Source organism: Trypanosoma grayi (genome assembly GCF_000691245.1).
Source record: "Trypanosoma grayi strain ANR4 Tgr_7_V1, whole genome shotgun sequence".
Taxonomy (NCBI): Eukaryota; Euglenozoa; class Kinetoplastea; order Trypanosomatida; family Trypanosomatidae; genus Trypanosoma; species Trypanosoma grayi.
The window spans coordinates 15,069-32,355 of NW_008825626.1; the positions used below are offsets into that span (position 1 = coordinate 15,069).

Sequence of the window (17,287 nt, forward strand, 5' to 3'; positions counted from 1 at the left end):
TGGCCTGCTTCTTTGTGCGGAAATTACAGTTGTGTCTTGTCGAGCCGTGTGAAGCTCACGCTGTGGAATGCCACCTAAAGCAGCTGCCGGCAGGGGGAACAAGGATGACAAGAACAAAGATAAGAAACCAGTCAAGATGAGCGCTCAGCAGTTGGCCTTGGCTAAAGCTCAGGATGCGGCAGATAAACTTTACAAACAACATGAGCGCGAGCGTATCAAGGCAGAAAACGCTGACCGATTGGACCGCCAAGGTGCATCACTCGACGCGGCCATGGAGAAGGAGCGACTTCGGGTGGATAATGAGAAGTATGAAGAACTCTTAAGTGAGATGATGGAGCGGGAGCAGCTTACCTACAAAGAGTGCGAAAAACACAGCATCTGGAGCCACATCCCTGACGCCTCACGACTCCCTCAGGTGAGAAGTGAAAGCTCGATCAACACCTTCCTTAGTGTCTGGCGCGATGAAGAAGAGAAATATGACGTACACAACCCTTCTGTGATGGTCATGGCGAAGCGCAGTTCTATCGGCGGCTTCCCACAAATTCACCGCTTTCTAAATGAGGAACTTGGCATCAGTCCTTCGGCTCGCCGGAAACTAGTGGAAATTGAACTCAATCGGTGTGTCGAGGCCTATGAACTGACTGAGGCCATTCACATGGAAGCTGACCGCTCCCTCATGATGCACAATACCGATGAGCTCAAATCTTTCAGTGATAGCACAGGAAAGGTGTGTGAGCAGGTTCTACGTACATTGGACTTTATCACTATCCACTCACTGCTGGCTTACGATGTTGTGCTAGAGGGACCGGACAGCGAGTTCCTCACAATGAGCGTCCCGGCAACGAACTCCGTGGTGAAGTTTGGTCTCTGGGTAAAGGTGAAGGAAACAACGCGCAGCTTCGCCTCACTGGTGTTTCCGAACATCAATATGCGTCTGGACCCCAAGTCTACCTCTCTCCCCAAGTTGCCCAGAGCATTGGGGCTGAGTAAAGAGAATGTTGCATTACGAATCATTCAGCTAGGCTTTGATCCACACGGCCATCACGGGTCTACTGGACGCGAGTACTACGCTTTAAACTGTATCATCAAGATAGATCTCCTCAGCTTCACGGAGCGGCCAAAGCAAGCCGGGGACTGGCTATACCGCTCTGAGACGCAGGAGGCACATGAACTGCATGTTGTTCCGTATCCCCCAGTTGTGATGGAGAATATGGAAGAAGATCCGTCACTCCGTGTTTCATTTGAGGTTCCCAACAGTATCATTATGCGTCAACCAGCGCTTCTTATTGGGAAGTGGCTAGAGGGAACAAAGGAGTGGGAACCGTGCAGCCACACAACACCTTCGACAGAGAGTAACGTCCTTGATAGCCGACGATGCGTTTTCACCACCGGTGAGTTCGCGACCTTTGCCATCCTACAGGAAAAAGGCTTTGATGTGCCGTACGAGCAGTGGAGGCTGCACCCAGTGAGTTTTGACCAAGTGCTCATGGTCTTGGAAGGGCGCCGGCGCGGTGAGGCGAGCGACCGTGAGTTCCGCATCCTTATCCAGGACGCGCAGTGCAAGCTGCTGGCACCGGAAGATCCTGAGTTGGCAGCGCTGAGGGAGGATTGGCTCGAGCCCGCAACACTAGTGCGTCTGCTGTCCCAAGCCGGTTTCAACTTTGCTCTGGATGACGAAGACGCCAAGTTCCTGGAGAATATTGTGCCGAAGTCTTCAGCGCTTGAAGAGAAGGCGTACACCGATATTGCACAGTTCTGCCTCTTCTGTGCCGTTGCGAGCTCAAGGCATAATAAGTGCGGAGAGGATGCCGACATGGCCCTCTTCCGTATCTCAAGGCAATGCCGTCCATTGGACTCTGAAAGTCCAATGGAGGTTCAACTCGAAGATGAATCCGAGTGGCACAGTGTGCGGTACCAGACATACCGGTGTGCATTCGCGGCTTTCAAGGAGTCGGAAGAGGTGCCAGACTTGCGCATTCTCGACGGGCATGAGTCTCACCTCAATCTGTACACGCTTCTCTTGCACGAGAAAGGTGAGGAGGTGCGCCTGCAGGCGGTTCACCGGACGAATTTTCTGTTGCGGCGGTGCGTGTTTCAGCTGCTCTGCTTGATCCGGCCGCTCACATGGGGCTGATGCGTGGGTGGGTGCGAGATTCAAATCTGAGATGTACAGCTGCAGGAGTAGCAGTTCATCGGGGGAGGGGATTCAATGTCTGTGTTGTATGCGATGGGGTAGGTGAGGCTGCATCTTCCACTTGCATTTTTTCCATTTCATCTGTTGATACTTGATGCTCTTTGGTTTTGGTTGGTTCTTTTTGTCTCGTTTTAATTATTATTGTTCTTCTTTCTGTGCTTTGTATGACTCTTTCTTGTCTTTGTTTTCCCCTTGTCAAATGTTTTGTTTTTATGTGTGTGTGTGCGTCTGATATTATATGTAGGTGATCGCTGACGAAGTGTCCATCCGACAGGACGGATGCGCCGCACACTCCTGCGGCATGTGTACGAGGGATTCAAGGGCACCATCGCCGGCGATAAAGGGTTTATGACGTACCAGCAAGCGTGCTCCATTTTTGGCTTTCAGATGAGCGACAAGCTAGAGGCGAGTGAGATAAAGAAGCGGTTCAACAAGCTCGTCCTCAAGTACCACCCTGACCACGGCGGTACGAGCGAGCAGTTCCAGCTGCTGCGGGAGGCGCACAAAATCCTCCTGACGCATCGACACGACAAGGGCGACGACACCCGCAAGAAGGGCGGGGAGGTGAATTTTAGGCGTATGAACTACGATGACATGACAAACACTATCCACCGTCAGTCTGTTGACAAACCTGAATATCGGTCGTTTGACATGCGGGATTTTGCATTTTTCTTTGCATTTGTAGCGTTTGTGTTGTGCTTCTACTTGTATCGGGCCTGGCGAACGCAAATGCATGTGCTGCGTAGCAGGTGGAGCTACACTGAGGATCGCCTTGTCGCGGGGACGGCGCACGATGAACCGAAGGCGTGGCACCCATGGCGGTCGGACATGGGAACGCGGGATGTCATGGACGAGATCGGTGTCCTGCAGGGGAGCGTCAAGCGTGAGCTGGTGGAAGAGAAGCGGCGGCGGGCACCCGCTGTGTACGTGCCGTGGCAGCCCGGCGGCCCCTTCGCCCGGGGGAAGCAGTCCGACTCTCCAGCAGTCGTGCGAGAAAGCCACGAATGAAAGCGATGCTGTGTAAGCGCTTTTTTTCTCTCTTTCCGTGTGGTGTTGTTCTTTATTTTTTTGCTTGATTGGCATTTTTTCTTCTCGCCTGTGTGTGTGTGTGTGTGTGTGTGCTCGTGCGAGTGTCACTGAACGTCTGGGCGGGCAGCACGGCGTGGCGTCAGCGTTGCTGGTGAGCTTCTGGCTCGGTTTTCTCTGTTGAGTAGGATGGTGGGGAATAGTAGTGAAGCTGTGGGGGAGGGCGGCGGGGAGGTGGGGCGGCTGCAGGATGAGCTCTCTAAGGCACACGAACGATTGCGACTCTGGAAGGACAAGACACAATCTGGAGTCGATCAGTTGCGCAACCGTATTGTAGAGCTTTCCCGCGAGCTTGATGAATCGCGTTCGACGAATGCACAGCTGGAAGAAAAGCTGCGCGGTATCACAGAAGCTCCTTCTACTTCTGTTGCTCCTCTGGCTGTTCCCGGAGTTTTAATATGTGCTATGACCGAGTGGGCGAATTCTTCGATGAATATGATTGCCGCTACTTCTATTGGGAAATTGGAGGGTGCGTTGGATTTGGCCGCCGCCGTGTCGCAGGAGTTGGACAAGTACAAGCGGAGGACCGCCCAAACTCTGCGCTTGCAGACAAGGAACTTGGAGGCGTTGCAGCTTGAAATCTCTGGTCTCCGTCAGGAGCTGAATGCAGCACTGGACGAAGTTAGAGAGCGCAACTGCGCAGTTGAGAGCCGGGATCAGGCGATTGCTGTGCTTCAGAACCGCGTCGAGGATCTGGAGGCGGCTAACGCGCGGCTCGAGTCCTCACGAGTAATGATGAGCAGTAAGCCGAACGCTGAGCAAATAAATGTGCTTGAGGCGCGGGTGGAGGAGGAGGTTGAAAGCTTGCGGCACGAGTTCATTTCGCGTGAGGCGGCCATCTTTGACCAGCACCGCGACGAGTTGGAGCGTCTCATCACCGCGCACGAGCAGGAGGTGGCGGAGCTGCGCGCCGAGTTGGAGGAACGGCCGCTCGCTGCAGCGCCCATGGTGGAGACCGACGGGCAGCCAGCTGGCGGGGTCAGTGACGCAGCATACGCTGAGCTCGTCTCTGACTTCGAGGCGCTGCAGGATGAATTGCGGGTGACGCGGACGGAGAATCAGCGGTTGTTGCGGGAGCTGCACGACCTGCGGGAGCGGCCGCCGCACGGTGACAGTACAGCCACCGGCGGAAGCGGTGGCATCAACATGGACAACAACAACAACAACAACAACCACAGGGGCAGCGGCACTGCAAATACCACGCTGCGACGCGGGCCTCAGACGTGGCCAGAGGCGCTCGTCCATATTGCGGAGCTCGAGAGTGGTATGAAGCGGCTATCCGACGAGCTGTGCGAGGCGAAGAAGCGCCTCATTGAGTCGAAACACCAGGCTAACACCAAGGAGGGCGGATGCTCGCAGGCTCTGGAGGGACAGCAGCTATCGTATCTGAAGTTTGTTGTTGTGAAGTTGCTTTGCGGCAATGATGATGCTCAAGTGGCGATGAACCTCTTCCCTGTGCTGAGCACGCTGTTGCATTTTGATCCGACAGACTTGCAAGACATATACGCAGCAAACCCGGGATGGATGAAGCGGAGGGCATTATAGTTCTGCTGAAGCCTCCAGGATCCCTGATGACGTTCATATCCTTCGGGAAAGTGGAAAATGCATATTTGTGAAGTGAAGAAAATGTGCGATGTTTTTTTTTTTCTCTTTTTGGATGCCCTTCTCTCCATCAAACGTGGCACTTTCTACATTTAAATGTTTTTATTCTTCCCCCTTCTTTTTTTTTCCTTGTGCATCTGTGCGTGTTTACTTGGGCACATGGATGTAGGCTCCAAGGTATATTTATATATATATATATATATATAGGGAGAGAGGTCCTCTGGGAATGCAGTACCTGCGCTCACTGTTCTTGACACCAGACGAGGCCCTTTCACGGGAGCGGGTGCGAAACGAAATCGCGCTGGAGAATTTAGCAAAGGCGCGTCTGCAACTAAGGAGCGAGGAAGACCGTCTAGAGAAGGAGGTGGCGGAGCTAGACAATGAATTGCAGGCGAAGCGCAGCGCGCTCGCCGCTGTGGCGAGACCGATGCTGAATGAGTTTGATGAAGTCTCACTGGCGCAGCACTACTACCAAGAGGTATCGAACATAGCAGCGAGCCACCTGCGCATTGTGTCGCAGCTCGCCGACCGCGAGCTCGGCGAGTTTGGCTACGTCAGCAAGAAGCTGATTTCCGTCGGCCTTAACTACGAGGTGCTGAAGCTGCGTATGGCAAGCGGGGGACCATTCAGAAGCGAGCTCTCCACCGTCCTCAAGGACGCTGAAAGCGATGACTTGACGCTCATTGCTGCACCGCTTCAGAGGGTGATGAATATCCCTCCTGCCGCTGCAGTTCGGGCCACCGCCTTCGATCTCGCTCGCGCCATTGAGGAGGCCGGCAAAGGGCCGGCGCGCGAGCCGGTGCGTGGGTGGCTGGACTTCCTGAAGTTCCGCACGTCCTTTAGCCCGACAATGCTTGAGATGCGGCAAGTGCGTGCCCGCCGTGCCGCTGCGCGGTTTCTTGGCCATGTGGAGCAGGGCGAGTATCACCTGGCGATGGGTGTTGCCGAGGAGATTTACACAGAGGCGAGGCGTGAGGTGGTGGCGAACGAGGCGCTGCTCACGATAGCCTTTGAGGCATTTAGGAATAATGTACTTCCAAACATCGCGTCGGATGTTTTTTCACGCTACGCCCGAGCCTCACTCGACGCGTCTCGGTATGCCTGTGTGGAGAAGATGTTAAAGGAGTAGCGTGTGCGCCAGGGCGTCACTGACGGCGTTTGTGGGAGAGAGAAAAAGAAAAGGACACCACCAAGGAGACCGGCTTCTTCCATCTTTCCGTTGTTGTTATCGGCCCTCTGTGAGTGTATGTGGAGTGATTGGGAAAGGGGATTTAGTCCCCTTTTTCTCTTCCTCTTTTACTTTCTCTAACCCTTTTCTTTGCAATTTGGTGTCCTTTTTTTTTTACGTGTTGTTGCAATTCACGCTTTCTCTCTGCGTCTTCTTTTTCCCTCCACTTGACATTGCACTTCCGCTTCCTTTATGATATACACCCATGCCTAATTCAAGGGAAAGAAGAAAGGCACCAGTTTCGTTTGTTGGTCAATGACGCACATTGTCGCTGCCGTGAAGCGGCACCTGCGTGTCAGCCGTGATACACACTCCGTAGATGCGCTCCGAGGTGCGTGGGAGACATTGCAGCAATTTAAAACGGGTGCGGTGCCCAGCACGGTGTCTGGGTTAAATGTATCCAACGAACTCTATGTACTGTGTTGCGAAGCGGCGATGAAGTTGGGCGAGTGGGTCGTGGCGGAGCAGTGCCTGAAGGTTTTTGCGGGAAAAAGAACACCGACAAAGGCATTGGAGGCACGCGCCCTCTACTGTGACGGTCTTGTCGGTCTGCACAATATTCCCATCACCTGTCGTGGCAGAGCAAAGGTGGCGGCACATCTGCGGTGCGCCACTAATATTGTGACTGGCATAAAAATTGTCCTGGAGGAGTGGCCGAAGGAGGCATATACACTCACGACCGGCATTGAGCACCTATGGCTGACAATCCGCGACCTCTTCATCCCTGGAACGTTCGACAGTATTGTGGATGTTGTGGGATTTGTTGTTGCATTGCACGACAAACTTGTGCAGGGAGGTCCTTTCTCGCACTTGCAGTGGGTCATGCGGTATGCCGTGTGCCTGCGGGGCGTTGGCCGCCATCCAGAGGCGGCAGCACAGCTCTCCACTGCGTCTGAGATGATTGCCAAAGTGGGATCGGAACGGCTGCAGTTGCGTTTCTTCCGTGTTCAAATCGCATTTTCTGTAAATCAGCAGAATACTCGTCCCAAACAAGATTACACGAAACCCGTGCTGCAGGCGCTTAGCACGGTGCAGTCATTTTTCTGTGGTATCACAGATGAGAACACTTCTAGGGCGGAACTAATTCTTGCCCATGATCGCCTCCTTAGTGACCCGGAGAAGAAGGAAGGGAAGTCAAAGGGTCGAAAGGCAATGGAGACTGAAGTAACATTTAGTGACCCCGGTATTGTGATGGATGTTCTCAGTGAAGTGGTTCTTGGACTTGCGCTGTGCGGGGCAGATGAGGTGTATAGCGGAACTTTACCGAAGCTGCTACAGAGCGAGAGTGTGCGTCCCCGCCTGTTCGGCGAGTACGCCCAGGCCGTTTTTAGAGCCCGCGCATGTGGTGCACTGGGAGCAGCTAAGGCCTTGGATGCGAGCTACCTTACCAGGAGCATGGCGGATGCCTTGTTTAAATGTATTAGGGCGGTGGAGAGTACCATGGATAGCGCCCGCATGATTGATGTCCCGTCAGAACGTTCCTACACACTTGAGATTGGCTGTGTTATTCTCTGGAATCTGTGCCTCCCGCTCCTGCAGCCTGAGACACGTGGGAAGTTACGTCATACCCTAAAGCGTATCGCGTTGCTCTTGACTCAGTATGGTTCTAACTTGACTGGACTCCTCGTTCATGTGGCATATGAGTCTGCTTTGATTGAGTTTGAAGAGGATAATTTGAATTGTGCTATTGAGCAGATTGACAAAGCGCTGGCTCTAGACTACTTCGTTATTGGTCCTGACGGTGGTATCACATTTCCCATGGACTTTGCCTTGCTTTGGTTGAGACGACGAGCGGTGGTACGCAAAGCCATTGACAGCAGTGCTTTTACCTCTCAAGAAGATCAGGTGATTCACTTAATTGAGCAGGCGAGGACAGCGGCTTCTGCATCAAACCGCCTTGTTCTTCTACAGTCAGCAGCCAATAAACTTCCCCCACTCGGCCATGTTATGGAGGTCAACACCGTGGTGAAGGAGAAACCACCGACGCAACGTGAACGATCCAAGGCTGCGAGGATGAAGAAACACTCGTCTCCTGTTGAGCCAGTGGAGGAACAGCCGCAAGAGCCACGTGTGATCACTAACCCCTCGGCTGCAAACATTTACTACCTGTTGCTAAGAGAGGCTAAGGAGGTGAAAACCCCCTCAGTGAATCCAATCATTGCAGCAGTAGCGAACAGCTTGACACAAGTAGATGTTATCAACGAAAGTGATGCAAAAGATTTGCTCGTCATGAAGGCAGAGGCTCACTTGAGTATGGCAGAGGTTTTGACGACTTCAGAGAAGAGTTCTGCTGCGACGAAACCTAATTCCATAGCTGACGTCATGTCACATATTTCTGCAGCTGCGAAAATTGGCGTGAAACTCTGTGCAGCTGGCTACCGTGAAGAGTGGATCACCGTGAATGCATCTCTCTCATTGATCAATTGGTATGCTGAATCCTTCCGCAAGGGGCTCTTCCTTCCGGCTGCAGCAGCCCTCAAGGAACTCTACGCTGCGCTCAACAATATTCACATTGACCCTATTAGAGATTTTAGGCTCTGCAATGACATTGGTTTCGGCTACGTGATGTCCATGCTGCAGACGTACATTTCATCAAAAGGTGAAGTGAATGGAGAGTTGAGTTGTGACTCACTCGCGGAAACTATGCGAAAGACCTATCTATACCCTCTGAGCGAGGCAAACAATGTCATACTACGACAGGCTGCAGACGCATGTCGTGGGATGATGAATAAATGGCAGCTGCCCTCCCACAGAAAGAATTTCTGCTTGCTCGATGTGTGTATCAATCGGTTGCTAGAGCGCAACCAAGAAGATTCACACCATCCGCAGGAACAGTTGCTCTTTTTACTCGGCAGACTGAATGGTCCCATGCCTGATACGGACAAGCGCGGTTTAATCAACAAGGACTGCCTGGAGTTGCTGCGGGCTGATCCGTCGGTGGAACTCTGCGGGCGTCTCGCCACGCATAGTATGCAGCTCCCAGAGAATGAGCGGGTCACGCTGGAGCTTTGCCGAATCGCAGATCACTTGTACCAACATGGTAGGCTCAGTTGGGGAACCAAGGCACCCATCAGCAATCACACAGGTAAAGAAAAGGGTCAGCCTATTTCTTCTTCGGCCTCATCAGCGACGACGGCGGCTGGTGCTGCTACCGCTGGAAGCAGTAGTAATGGTGGTGCTGGGTTGTACCCAATACCCTCAGACGATGATTGGTATTGGTACGCTGTTATTCTACTTTATCAAGCGACAGTGCTAGTGCGATTAGGGAGTGGTATTGAGCGATCAATGCGTATGGAGTTGGAGAAGCGTGTTCTTGTGGCAATCACGAATAGCGCCATTGCAGCTTCTCATGGACCTCTAACAACACAGGTTTCACAAATATCAGATGCCTACTCTACATTCTGCGGTGTGGCGGACACTTTTAGTGTTTCCTCGCGTAAACTGCTGCTACCCAGTCTTCAGATATTGCTTTCATCGTCGATGCTGTCTAAGCTTCGTTTGCCAACACGGGTGCCGTCTAATGAGGGGAACATGGACCGTGATAACCTGTGCACAATTCTTACTAAAATGGGTGTGTACTTCCTCAGTGGCCTCTCAGAGAAGGGGGCCTATGATGAGGGCATCAAAACAATGAACAATCTCCTCAATGTGCTCCCAGCGAAATACCATAAAGTCTTTAGGGGATTTGAGGCTCAATTCCGCTGTAACCTGGGACTCCCAACAACACAGCTGCTGAACAAGGTGAAAGGAGGCGACCCAGAGACGGAGGCAGCGGTGTGGATTGCCATTGCAAGGAATGCTGCATCTGCCGCGGAGAGTAGGAAGGGATGGATGCGGTCACTTGAAGTTCTTGCAAACAAACCTATTCAAAAAGCTGATGCTCTTCTTCAAATGTCGGAATGGATGACGGCTCGAAATGCAATATCAAGACGCGACCTTACGACACTATTACTTTCAGCATTAGATTGCGTAGAACACTTTAACGAGCTGCATCAGTCAACTTTGTTTACTGGAAGTCTCCAGGGGACTCCTATGAGAAGTGTGCGGCAAACATTGGCATCTTCACTGGCCGGACGCACACTTACACTTTCATACAGTGCATCCTCGAAACCTGGGAGCCATACAAATGGCGGATCCGCTGAACCACCGTCTCTACGAGATGTTATGATTGCGATACGAATTGTTTATTTCCTCTTCGTTGTGGCTCCAGAGACGCCGTGTGATGGAAACTCCTTTGCTCAGAGTAAGTGGGCTTGCGCCTCCACAATTCTCCATTACGTCTTGTGCTTGTGGAGGATTGTGATGATTCGTGTTCGAATGCAAGAAAACAACCCAGAAGACACCTTGAAGGCTAAGCCTTTGGAGCTTCCCGAAGATTTATACGGATGGCAAGGTTTTCATGCTGATCCACAGCACGCGGATGCTATACGATTATCGTGCTCGGATGACGCTGCGTACAACACCGAGAGACTCTGGGGAATGCTATTGGAAGTATGCGATTTCTTCGTTAACGAGCACATGGAGCAGTACTCATTCATCATGTTTAGTTGGATCGAATTTTGTGCTATTTGGAGGTACAACTTTTCCGATACTCGTGCTGTGGCAGTTTTCCGCGCTGTTCACGCAAAGAGTCTCACAGCGTCTGCTCGATGTGGATGTGTGGGACTATGTGGCGCGTACCAAGTGGAAGCACCGACTGCGGAGTACTGGTCTAATATTCAGGAAGTTTTGCTCGCAACAGACGCTCCACCATCCTCGTCGCTGGGACCAGGCGGGTTGCTGGATTTCTGTACGTTTGGGGCAAGCACATACCACTGCGTGCTGATTGAGGCAGAGGAACTTTTTGCACTTGGTCGTTTGCAGGAGTCATTGGAATGGAGCAATAAGGTGCTACAGTGTGCGATGCGTATCGGCAATACAGAGGCTATGGTACGATGTCGCCTGCTGGAGTTGCGAGTGAACATTTTGAGGGGCGAAGGTGCACTAGCAGCGGAGAATCTGCGTCGGCTAGAGGAGGAATCTCAGGGACTTACATTGTCGATGTGGACGGAGCTGAACCTGACACGATTCGAGGCCTTGCTGAGCTGCCAAAAGGTAAATGAAGCCATCGACCTCATCCAGCAGTTATTACAGGGTCTCACGTTTCGTACAGCTCGCATCGATGAAGGTGTGGTGAAGGACGTTGCAAACGATGTGGTGAAAAGATGCCACAGAAGAATCCTCCGTGAATGTGCTCGACGTTTCTTGCCACTTCTGGAGTTGCCATTGCATAGATTCTGCTGGCCAGGCAACAGTGAAGAGGCGACCAAAAAAATCCTGGTGAAATGGTGCGATCAACTGCAAGAATTTGGGGACTGGTATAGTAGAGTAATTGCACTTCGTGTCATGCAGAATCTACGTTCATATGTGAATGAGTTTCTATTGATTGAGGATGCCAGCATGGGAAAAAGACTAATGGAGCTGTTGTACGCTGAGTACTCTGAGGCCCTCGAAGTGATGGAGTTGATCCGCCAGGAAATGAACATCATGGTGCCTCTTTCAATGTACACGCAAAGACTCGCCGTACAGCCAAGTATTGCGACTGCCTTGGATGAGGTATTAGTCATGCTTGCTCGAAATTGTCTGGAACGAGAGCTCTTGAAGAATTTTGTTTTGTTGCGCTATCATCAGCTGACAATGGAGCAGCTTGGCATCCCTACGGGGGGCCCGAAGGAGCTGGAGCCGTCTGTCCTGCAATACATGCAGGACCCCAATCAATACGAGCAGGCAAATAAATGTTTGGTCCAGGGTGGTGAGCCATCGGTGGAGGTTTTCAAGAAGGAAGTATATGACCCAGAGAAGGAGGTGGAATGCGCACTGAAACACTTTAATATTCCAGTTGTTCATGTGGAAGGTGCGTGCAGCGCAAATGCAGAGGCGATGCTGTGGCGCGCGGCGCATGGCGGTGAAGGATACACGCCTGTTCGCATGGAGGCTATAATCAGCGCCTCTTTCGCGGAATTCTACAGGAGACTTAGGGCACTCAACCGCGCTGATGACGATACTGTGATGAAGGCTACTATACCAATGAGTGAAGAAGTAATGGAGGAGGTACGGTCGCGTGAACATGAAATACTTAGAATGAAGTGGCATGCTCCTATTGTTGTACCAGAGCGTAGCACCGGTCGGAGGGCGAGCCGCAAGACGGCAGTGCCGGAGCGGCGGAAAGGGAAGAAAGAGACACCGCATGTGGAGGAGGTAGTGCTCCCGCCAGTCAACTTATGGATAAACGAACACAGTAACCTCACAACAGCAATTCATTTGGGTGTGGCCCATGCTCAACACTTATTAGATTACAAGCAGATGGCGAGGTGCTACATCTGCCTGGCTCACACGCTTATGCTATCCGATGAGCCGTGTGCCGCTGGAACTGCCGTTGAGTTTGCTCAAGCTGCAGAGATGTGCAATTTCCTTAGTGACATCCACTGCGCTCTTCTTAAGAGTTCGCCTGAAGGCACTCTCATTCGACTGGTGGAGCGAATGAAGATGCATACACCATATCTTTTGAACAGCGCTGTTTTTGACACGGTGCGAAACACACTGATAAATACCTCCAGCATGTTGAAACGTTTTGATCTTACTGGGGATTGGCCAGCTGAGTCCAACACACCAAATCCTCTCCCACCAGATTTCTGCACCTTCACTATTGTGCGGGAGGGGTACACACCGTACTTCCTTGTTGCTCTGCGCCGCCCTGACGGGGTGGTGTGTAGCCGCCGAGTGCAGCTCGAGATGAAACCGCTGCTGGACTGTGGGAATGAACTGGATACCTTCAGGCAACTCAAAAAGGATGAGATCGTCAACAAGGGGTCATCCTCCGGTGGATCTTTGGAGGTGACGTGTGCACCCCTCCTGGAGTCCATCATGGAATCATTGGAACATGCGGCAGCACCTTTGTGGGAAGACTTTGATGATGTGTTGTCGTGGCTTGCACCAACGTGCAATATGTTTCTCTGTCTGGACCCTGTTTTACAATCCTTGCCGCTGGAGCAGTTGTCACCATTTACACAATTCTTGTCTGTTCAACGGGAACTTTCCGTTGTTAATATCCGGCACAAGCTGTCTCTTCGTGTGGGAAAGCCGTCGTCGTGGGGGACACTCGCCATTGTCGACCCGTTTGGTGAACATGAGTCGTCACTGCAGAGCCTCTTTGGTGCAGAGAGCCGCCCCAAGGCCTCCTCCGGCGTAATTATTTCGTCCACGAAGGATCAGGCTGGCGTCGTTTGTAAGCCTTCGGTGTCATATGTGCAGCGGGCGGTGTCATCAGGCAACTGCAGCGCCGTCTTTGTCAACATGTGCGGCTCAGTGACAGATATTGTGAGACCACAGACTATAGCGGAGATGGCGCTAGATCATATACAGGTGGCGTTTCTGACGGAGGGCACAAACGATAGATCCATTCGCCGTGAGCAAAAGCAACGCACAAGCAAAACCTCTGTAAGTCTCTATTACGAAAAGCATTTCGTCGTGTCGCTGCTTCTTATTGCACGCGGCGTGCAGTACCTCTCCGCAAATATACTTCCACTGTCACCAGAGGAGAGTGATGCTGTCAGTAGGCGATGCCTTCCTGTCGTTTTTGGCGGCGGTAAGGGCCTGTACGAGGCAGTACGCGGAGGCAATGGTGAAGCGGCTGATCCTTGCGCTTCAGCCTTTGTTTTCTACGGTCTGCCTCCTGTCGGAAAACAGAAGTAGCACACTTGAGCGTTGTTTCCAGCTGCTATTCTTGTTTCTTTTTCTGAGTGTGTGTGTGTGTTTGCCTGTTTTTACACTGATGTAAAGAAGAGATGGATCCTTGTGTGCTGACTGTGGTCATGTTTCTCTGGGTGTGTGGGTGTGCGTGGCTGTGTGCTTGCGCTCAAGCACAAGAGAAACAGTTGCGTAGTGGATGAGATGGTGCTCTTTTTGTGGTGGTTGCCCTCTCATTTTTTGTGTGCCTAACTTCCCTTTTTCTCCTGGAGTTCATTCTACACCCTTCAACGGATGATATTGCCAGGGTATTATCATATCTACAATAATAAATAATAGTTATTATTTTTATTATTAGTGGTAGTGGCAGTGATAGCAGTAGCGGGACTAATATCGAGTCCCCACAATGGAGTTTCTTGTCGCCGATGCGGAGAGAATGTTTACCACAAACGGTAAGCTGCAACATCTCTCTTACTGGTCGTACAAGATACTGACACGTAGCTTCTTGGAGAGCTACCAGAATCCCCCCTTTTTCCCATCTGAAACCACGCCGGAGAACTACATCAGGGCTTCGAGCTATGTAGACTTCTGCACGTGGCACAGGTACTCAGATTTTGAGTGGCTTGCGGCGCAGATTGAGGTGGAGTTTCCCGGAATTCTATTTCCCCCGATTCCGTTAAAAGAGGCAGATGGTACAATGGACAAGTTTTCAGACTTGCTCAACAGCGCAAAGGATAGTGACGCGATGAGCAATGAGCATCCGCTGGTGCGGAAACGCATGCGACAACTGCAGCTGACGCTCAATGTTGTTTCACAGCTGCACGAAATTCATGAATCCCAGATATTGAAAGCCTTCGTGACTTTGGATGAGCGGGGCTGGTTCGCATTCCGTGCGGAGCAGCGAGCAAAGAAGAAGACATCGCTTTTTTCAGCCGTCAGGGAAAAGGGCCTCAGTTTGTTTTCCAAGTTGAAATCACTCAGGGATTCAGACGACTCAGAGAACTTTGTGTCCTCCCCGCTCGGCACCATAGCCGCACAACAGAAGGATCTTGCGGCTTTCTTGAATACCTGCTATGTTGAGGTGGGAAATTTGGCTAAACACACCACTTCCGAGCTACGCCAATGGAGCGATGTGGATGCGCTATGCAAGAGCACGCAAGGGGCTCCGCTGCCGTGGACGGCTTGCTATAGCGGCCACTTGGTGCAATATGCAAAGCAAAAGGAACTTGAGGGTGTGGTGCGGCGCGTCGATGATAAGTATGCCTGGGTGGAATGGAATGGGCAGGACGACAAGTTGAGTAAGGTGCGACTGGACGAGCTCAACTACCCTTCATCGGGGGTGAGTGATCCGGCGATGTTTGCCCTCCAAGAACTCACGACGCAGATTGATTCGTACTGCATGTACTTGAGCCGCGTACCTTCTGTCACTGCGCTTAAGGATATTGAAGACACAATTTGGTTCTTGTCCAAGTATGCCAGTCGCTGCTGTGACGTCATTGCGCGGCTGAAGGAGCTGGGATCGCAGGTCCATTCTCTAAAACTGACGACGGAGAAGAAGCCGAACTCTGAGCAGAAGGAGCGGCTTGAGCAGCTCCAGGAGGAGCTGAACAGTGCGTCGGCGCGGTTGGTTAATGTATACAACACATTCTATCGACCGTACCTGAGGGAGTCCCTCTTGGGCGTGGCGCGAAAATTGATCGAGACATCGGTGGCGCTTATAGCCAATGCTGAGTGGGAGAAGCGCCTGTCGCGGGCAAATGCCATGCTGACGCCTCGCTTTGAAAACCCCCCTTCCGACGAGGACACCGAAAATACGCTGACATGTGGCGCATCCGAGCAGGTGGCTCCGTCAGCCGCACACACAGACGCAGAAGGGGGCGGCACCCGCCAGTTCACTCCGCGCACGGAGCTCCACCCGTGACGCCACTGGAGTGCTATAGTTGACTGTCGAAAGGGAGAGAGAGAGAGAGTGTGTGTGTGTGTGAGAGAGAGAGGAGTAAAGGGCTTAGTCGATTATCGTGAAATTATCGCATTACTAAAAAAAAACACACAATTGTTATTATTACTGCTTTTCTCCGCTACGCTTGAGTACTGCTTCTATGAATTACCCCTTGCGCTGCTGACGGCCTTTCTCTGGGGACCACTGACGCGACAATGGATGCGAGTGAAAAGGGGGTGGGGCGGTCACGATCCGCCTACCTGGTGCTGGTGCTGAGGAGGAAAAGGAAGGCGAACGAAAGGGTTGGATGATTTTCTGCTTCATCATTTCTTTAGATTGCAACGCTTGGTCCACGACAAAGGGTTTAGAACATGAACTTTGTTCGCGGCGTATTCTCGAGCACGCCGACAATTAGTGCGTTGCCCATCAGAGAGTCGGCAGTGCCGCTCAGCTACGTGCTCTCAAGCTTCCGTTGGCACCTTGACTCACGGCCTCCCAGCAAGGCCATCCTCGTGCATGATTTCTTGGGCTCGTCTGTGGCGTGGCAGCAGCTGCTACACAAGAACCTCGGGAGGCTTCCACTCTCAAACCTCACACTAAAGACGCCACTAGAGCTCTACGCTGTGAACCTGCGTGAACACTACCTCTCAAAGGGACTTCCATGCCCGGCGGAAGCAAAGAATTACGCTCTGGCTTGCGCGGCCGACATTGTGCTGCACCAGCGCCAAATTCTGCGGAGTGATGCGAAGCTGGCTGGTCTTGGTTTTGGTGCGCTTGTGGCGTGCCAAGCTGCGCTGCACTCACCAGAGTCTGGCTTTGAATCCCTAACACTCTTCGTGAATGATCCCTCGCAGTTGGTGGCCTGTGACCCGTCACAATACCCCACGGCTTCTGTTATTCTTGGTGTACCGAAGGAAATAAAGACACTGGCCGAGCTAAATAGGCATCTGAGTAAAACTGTGCCAAATCCGGTTGAGCGGGCGCTAATTTTCGCGTCGGCGGAACAGCGGGATGGTGCAATTAGTTTCCGCTTTGGCAAGGAGCTGCTGGGCCTTCAAGGCCCACTACAAGGAGCCGTAGGTGTCGGCGAAAGGGTCCAATTCCTGAAACAGGTCACAGTGGTTCAGTGCAGCGATGCGGTGTTTCCACAGGAGGCGAAGGATCGCTTCACCAAACACTTCCCTAACGCGACGTTTTTAAAATTCGAGGGTGACCGTAGCGCGGGACTGAGTGGTCTGTACCTGCAGGGTGAGCCGTTTGTTGGCACCCTCCTCAGGACGATGAACATGCTTGCCGAGGCAGAGAATGGGGAAGGAAACAAATAAGAGAAGAAAGCAGAAATAGAAGCATGAGAGAGTGGCGTGAGTCTTGTGAATGAATTTGGGCACTAATTATGTGCTTTTCCATTCAGTGTGGTGAGGATTACTGTGAAGGAGTCAATGAAATAAATAAATTAATAATCCAGTAGATTTTTTTTGTCTTTTTGATGCATCATTATGTTTTTTTTTCTTTT

The 17,287-nt window shown here is 52.0% G+C and overlaps 7 protein-coding genes across 7 annotated transcripts; all 7 read left to right on the forward strand.

The window, feature by feature from the left end:
* Positions 1-67: 67 nt before the first annotated feature.
* DQ04_00071090 (putative chaperone protein DNAj) lies at positions 68-2,134 on the forward strand (the record flags this gene model as incomplete). Its single annotated transcript, XM_009308042.1, has 1 exon — positions 68-2,134. The coding sequence occupies one exon, from the start codon at positions 68-70 to the stop codon at positions 2,132-2,134; it is 2,067 nt and encodes a 688-aa protein (XP_009306317.1).
* Positions 2,135-2,473: 339 nt separating this feature from the next.
* On the forward strand, positions 2,474-3,202 carry DQ04_00071100 (chaperone protein DNAJ; the record flags this gene model as incomplete). Its single annotated transcript, XM_009308043.1, has 1 exon — positions 2,474-3,202. The coding sequence occupies one exon, from the start codon at positions 2,474-2,476 to the stop codon at positions 3,200-3,202; it is 729 nt and encodes a 242-aa protein (XP_009306318.1).
* Positions 3,203-3,409: 207 nt separating this feature from the next.
* Positions 3,410-4,825, forward strand: DQ04_00071110 (hypothetical protein; the record flags this gene model as incomplete). Its single annotated transcript, XM_009308044.1, has 1 exon — positions 3,410-4,825. One exon carries the CDS (start codon positions 3,410-3,412, stop codon positions 4,823-4,825), a length of 1,416 nt encoding a protein of 471 aa, XP_009306319.1.
* A 283-nt stretch (positions 4,826-5,108) lies between these two features.
* Positions 5,109-6,011, forward strand: DQ04_00071120 (hypothetical protein; the record flags this gene model as incomplete). The annotated part of the gene is made up of 1 exon (XM_009308045.1): positions 5,109-6,011. One exon carries the CDS (start codon positions 5,109-5,111, stop codon positions 6,009-6,011), a length of 903 nt encoding a protein of 300 aa, XP_009306320.1.
* A 354-nt stretch (positions 6,012-6,365) lies between these two features.
* DQ04_00071130 (hypothetical protein) lies at positions 6,366-13,841 on the forward strand (the record flags this gene model as incomplete). The annotated part of the gene is made up of 1 exon (XM_009308046.1): positions 6,366-13,841. One exon carries the CDS (start codon positions 6,366-6,368, stop codon positions 13,839-13,841), a length of 7,476 nt encoding a protein of 2,491 aa, XP_009306321.1.
* A 400-nt stretch (positions 13,842-14,241) lies between these two features.
* Positions 14,242-15,756, forward strand: DQ04_00071140 (hypothetical protein; the record flags this gene model as incomplete). Its single annotated transcript, XM_009308047.1, has 1 exon — positions 14,242-15,756. One exon carries the CDS (start codon positions 14,242-14,244, stop codon positions 15,754-15,756), a length of 1,515 nt encoding a protein of 504 aa, XP_009306322.1.
* Positions 15,757-16,145: 389 nt separating this feature from the next.
* DQ04_00071150 (hypothetical protein) lies at positions 16,146-17,099 on the forward strand (the record flags this gene model as incomplete). The annotated part of the gene is made up of 1 exon (XM_009308048.1): positions 16,146-17,099. The coding sequence occupies one exon, from the start codon at positions 16,146-16,148 to the stop codon at positions 17,097-17,099; it is 954 nt and encodes a 317-aa protein (XP_009306323.1).
* Between the last annotated feature and the right edge of the window lie 188 nt (positions 17,100-17,287).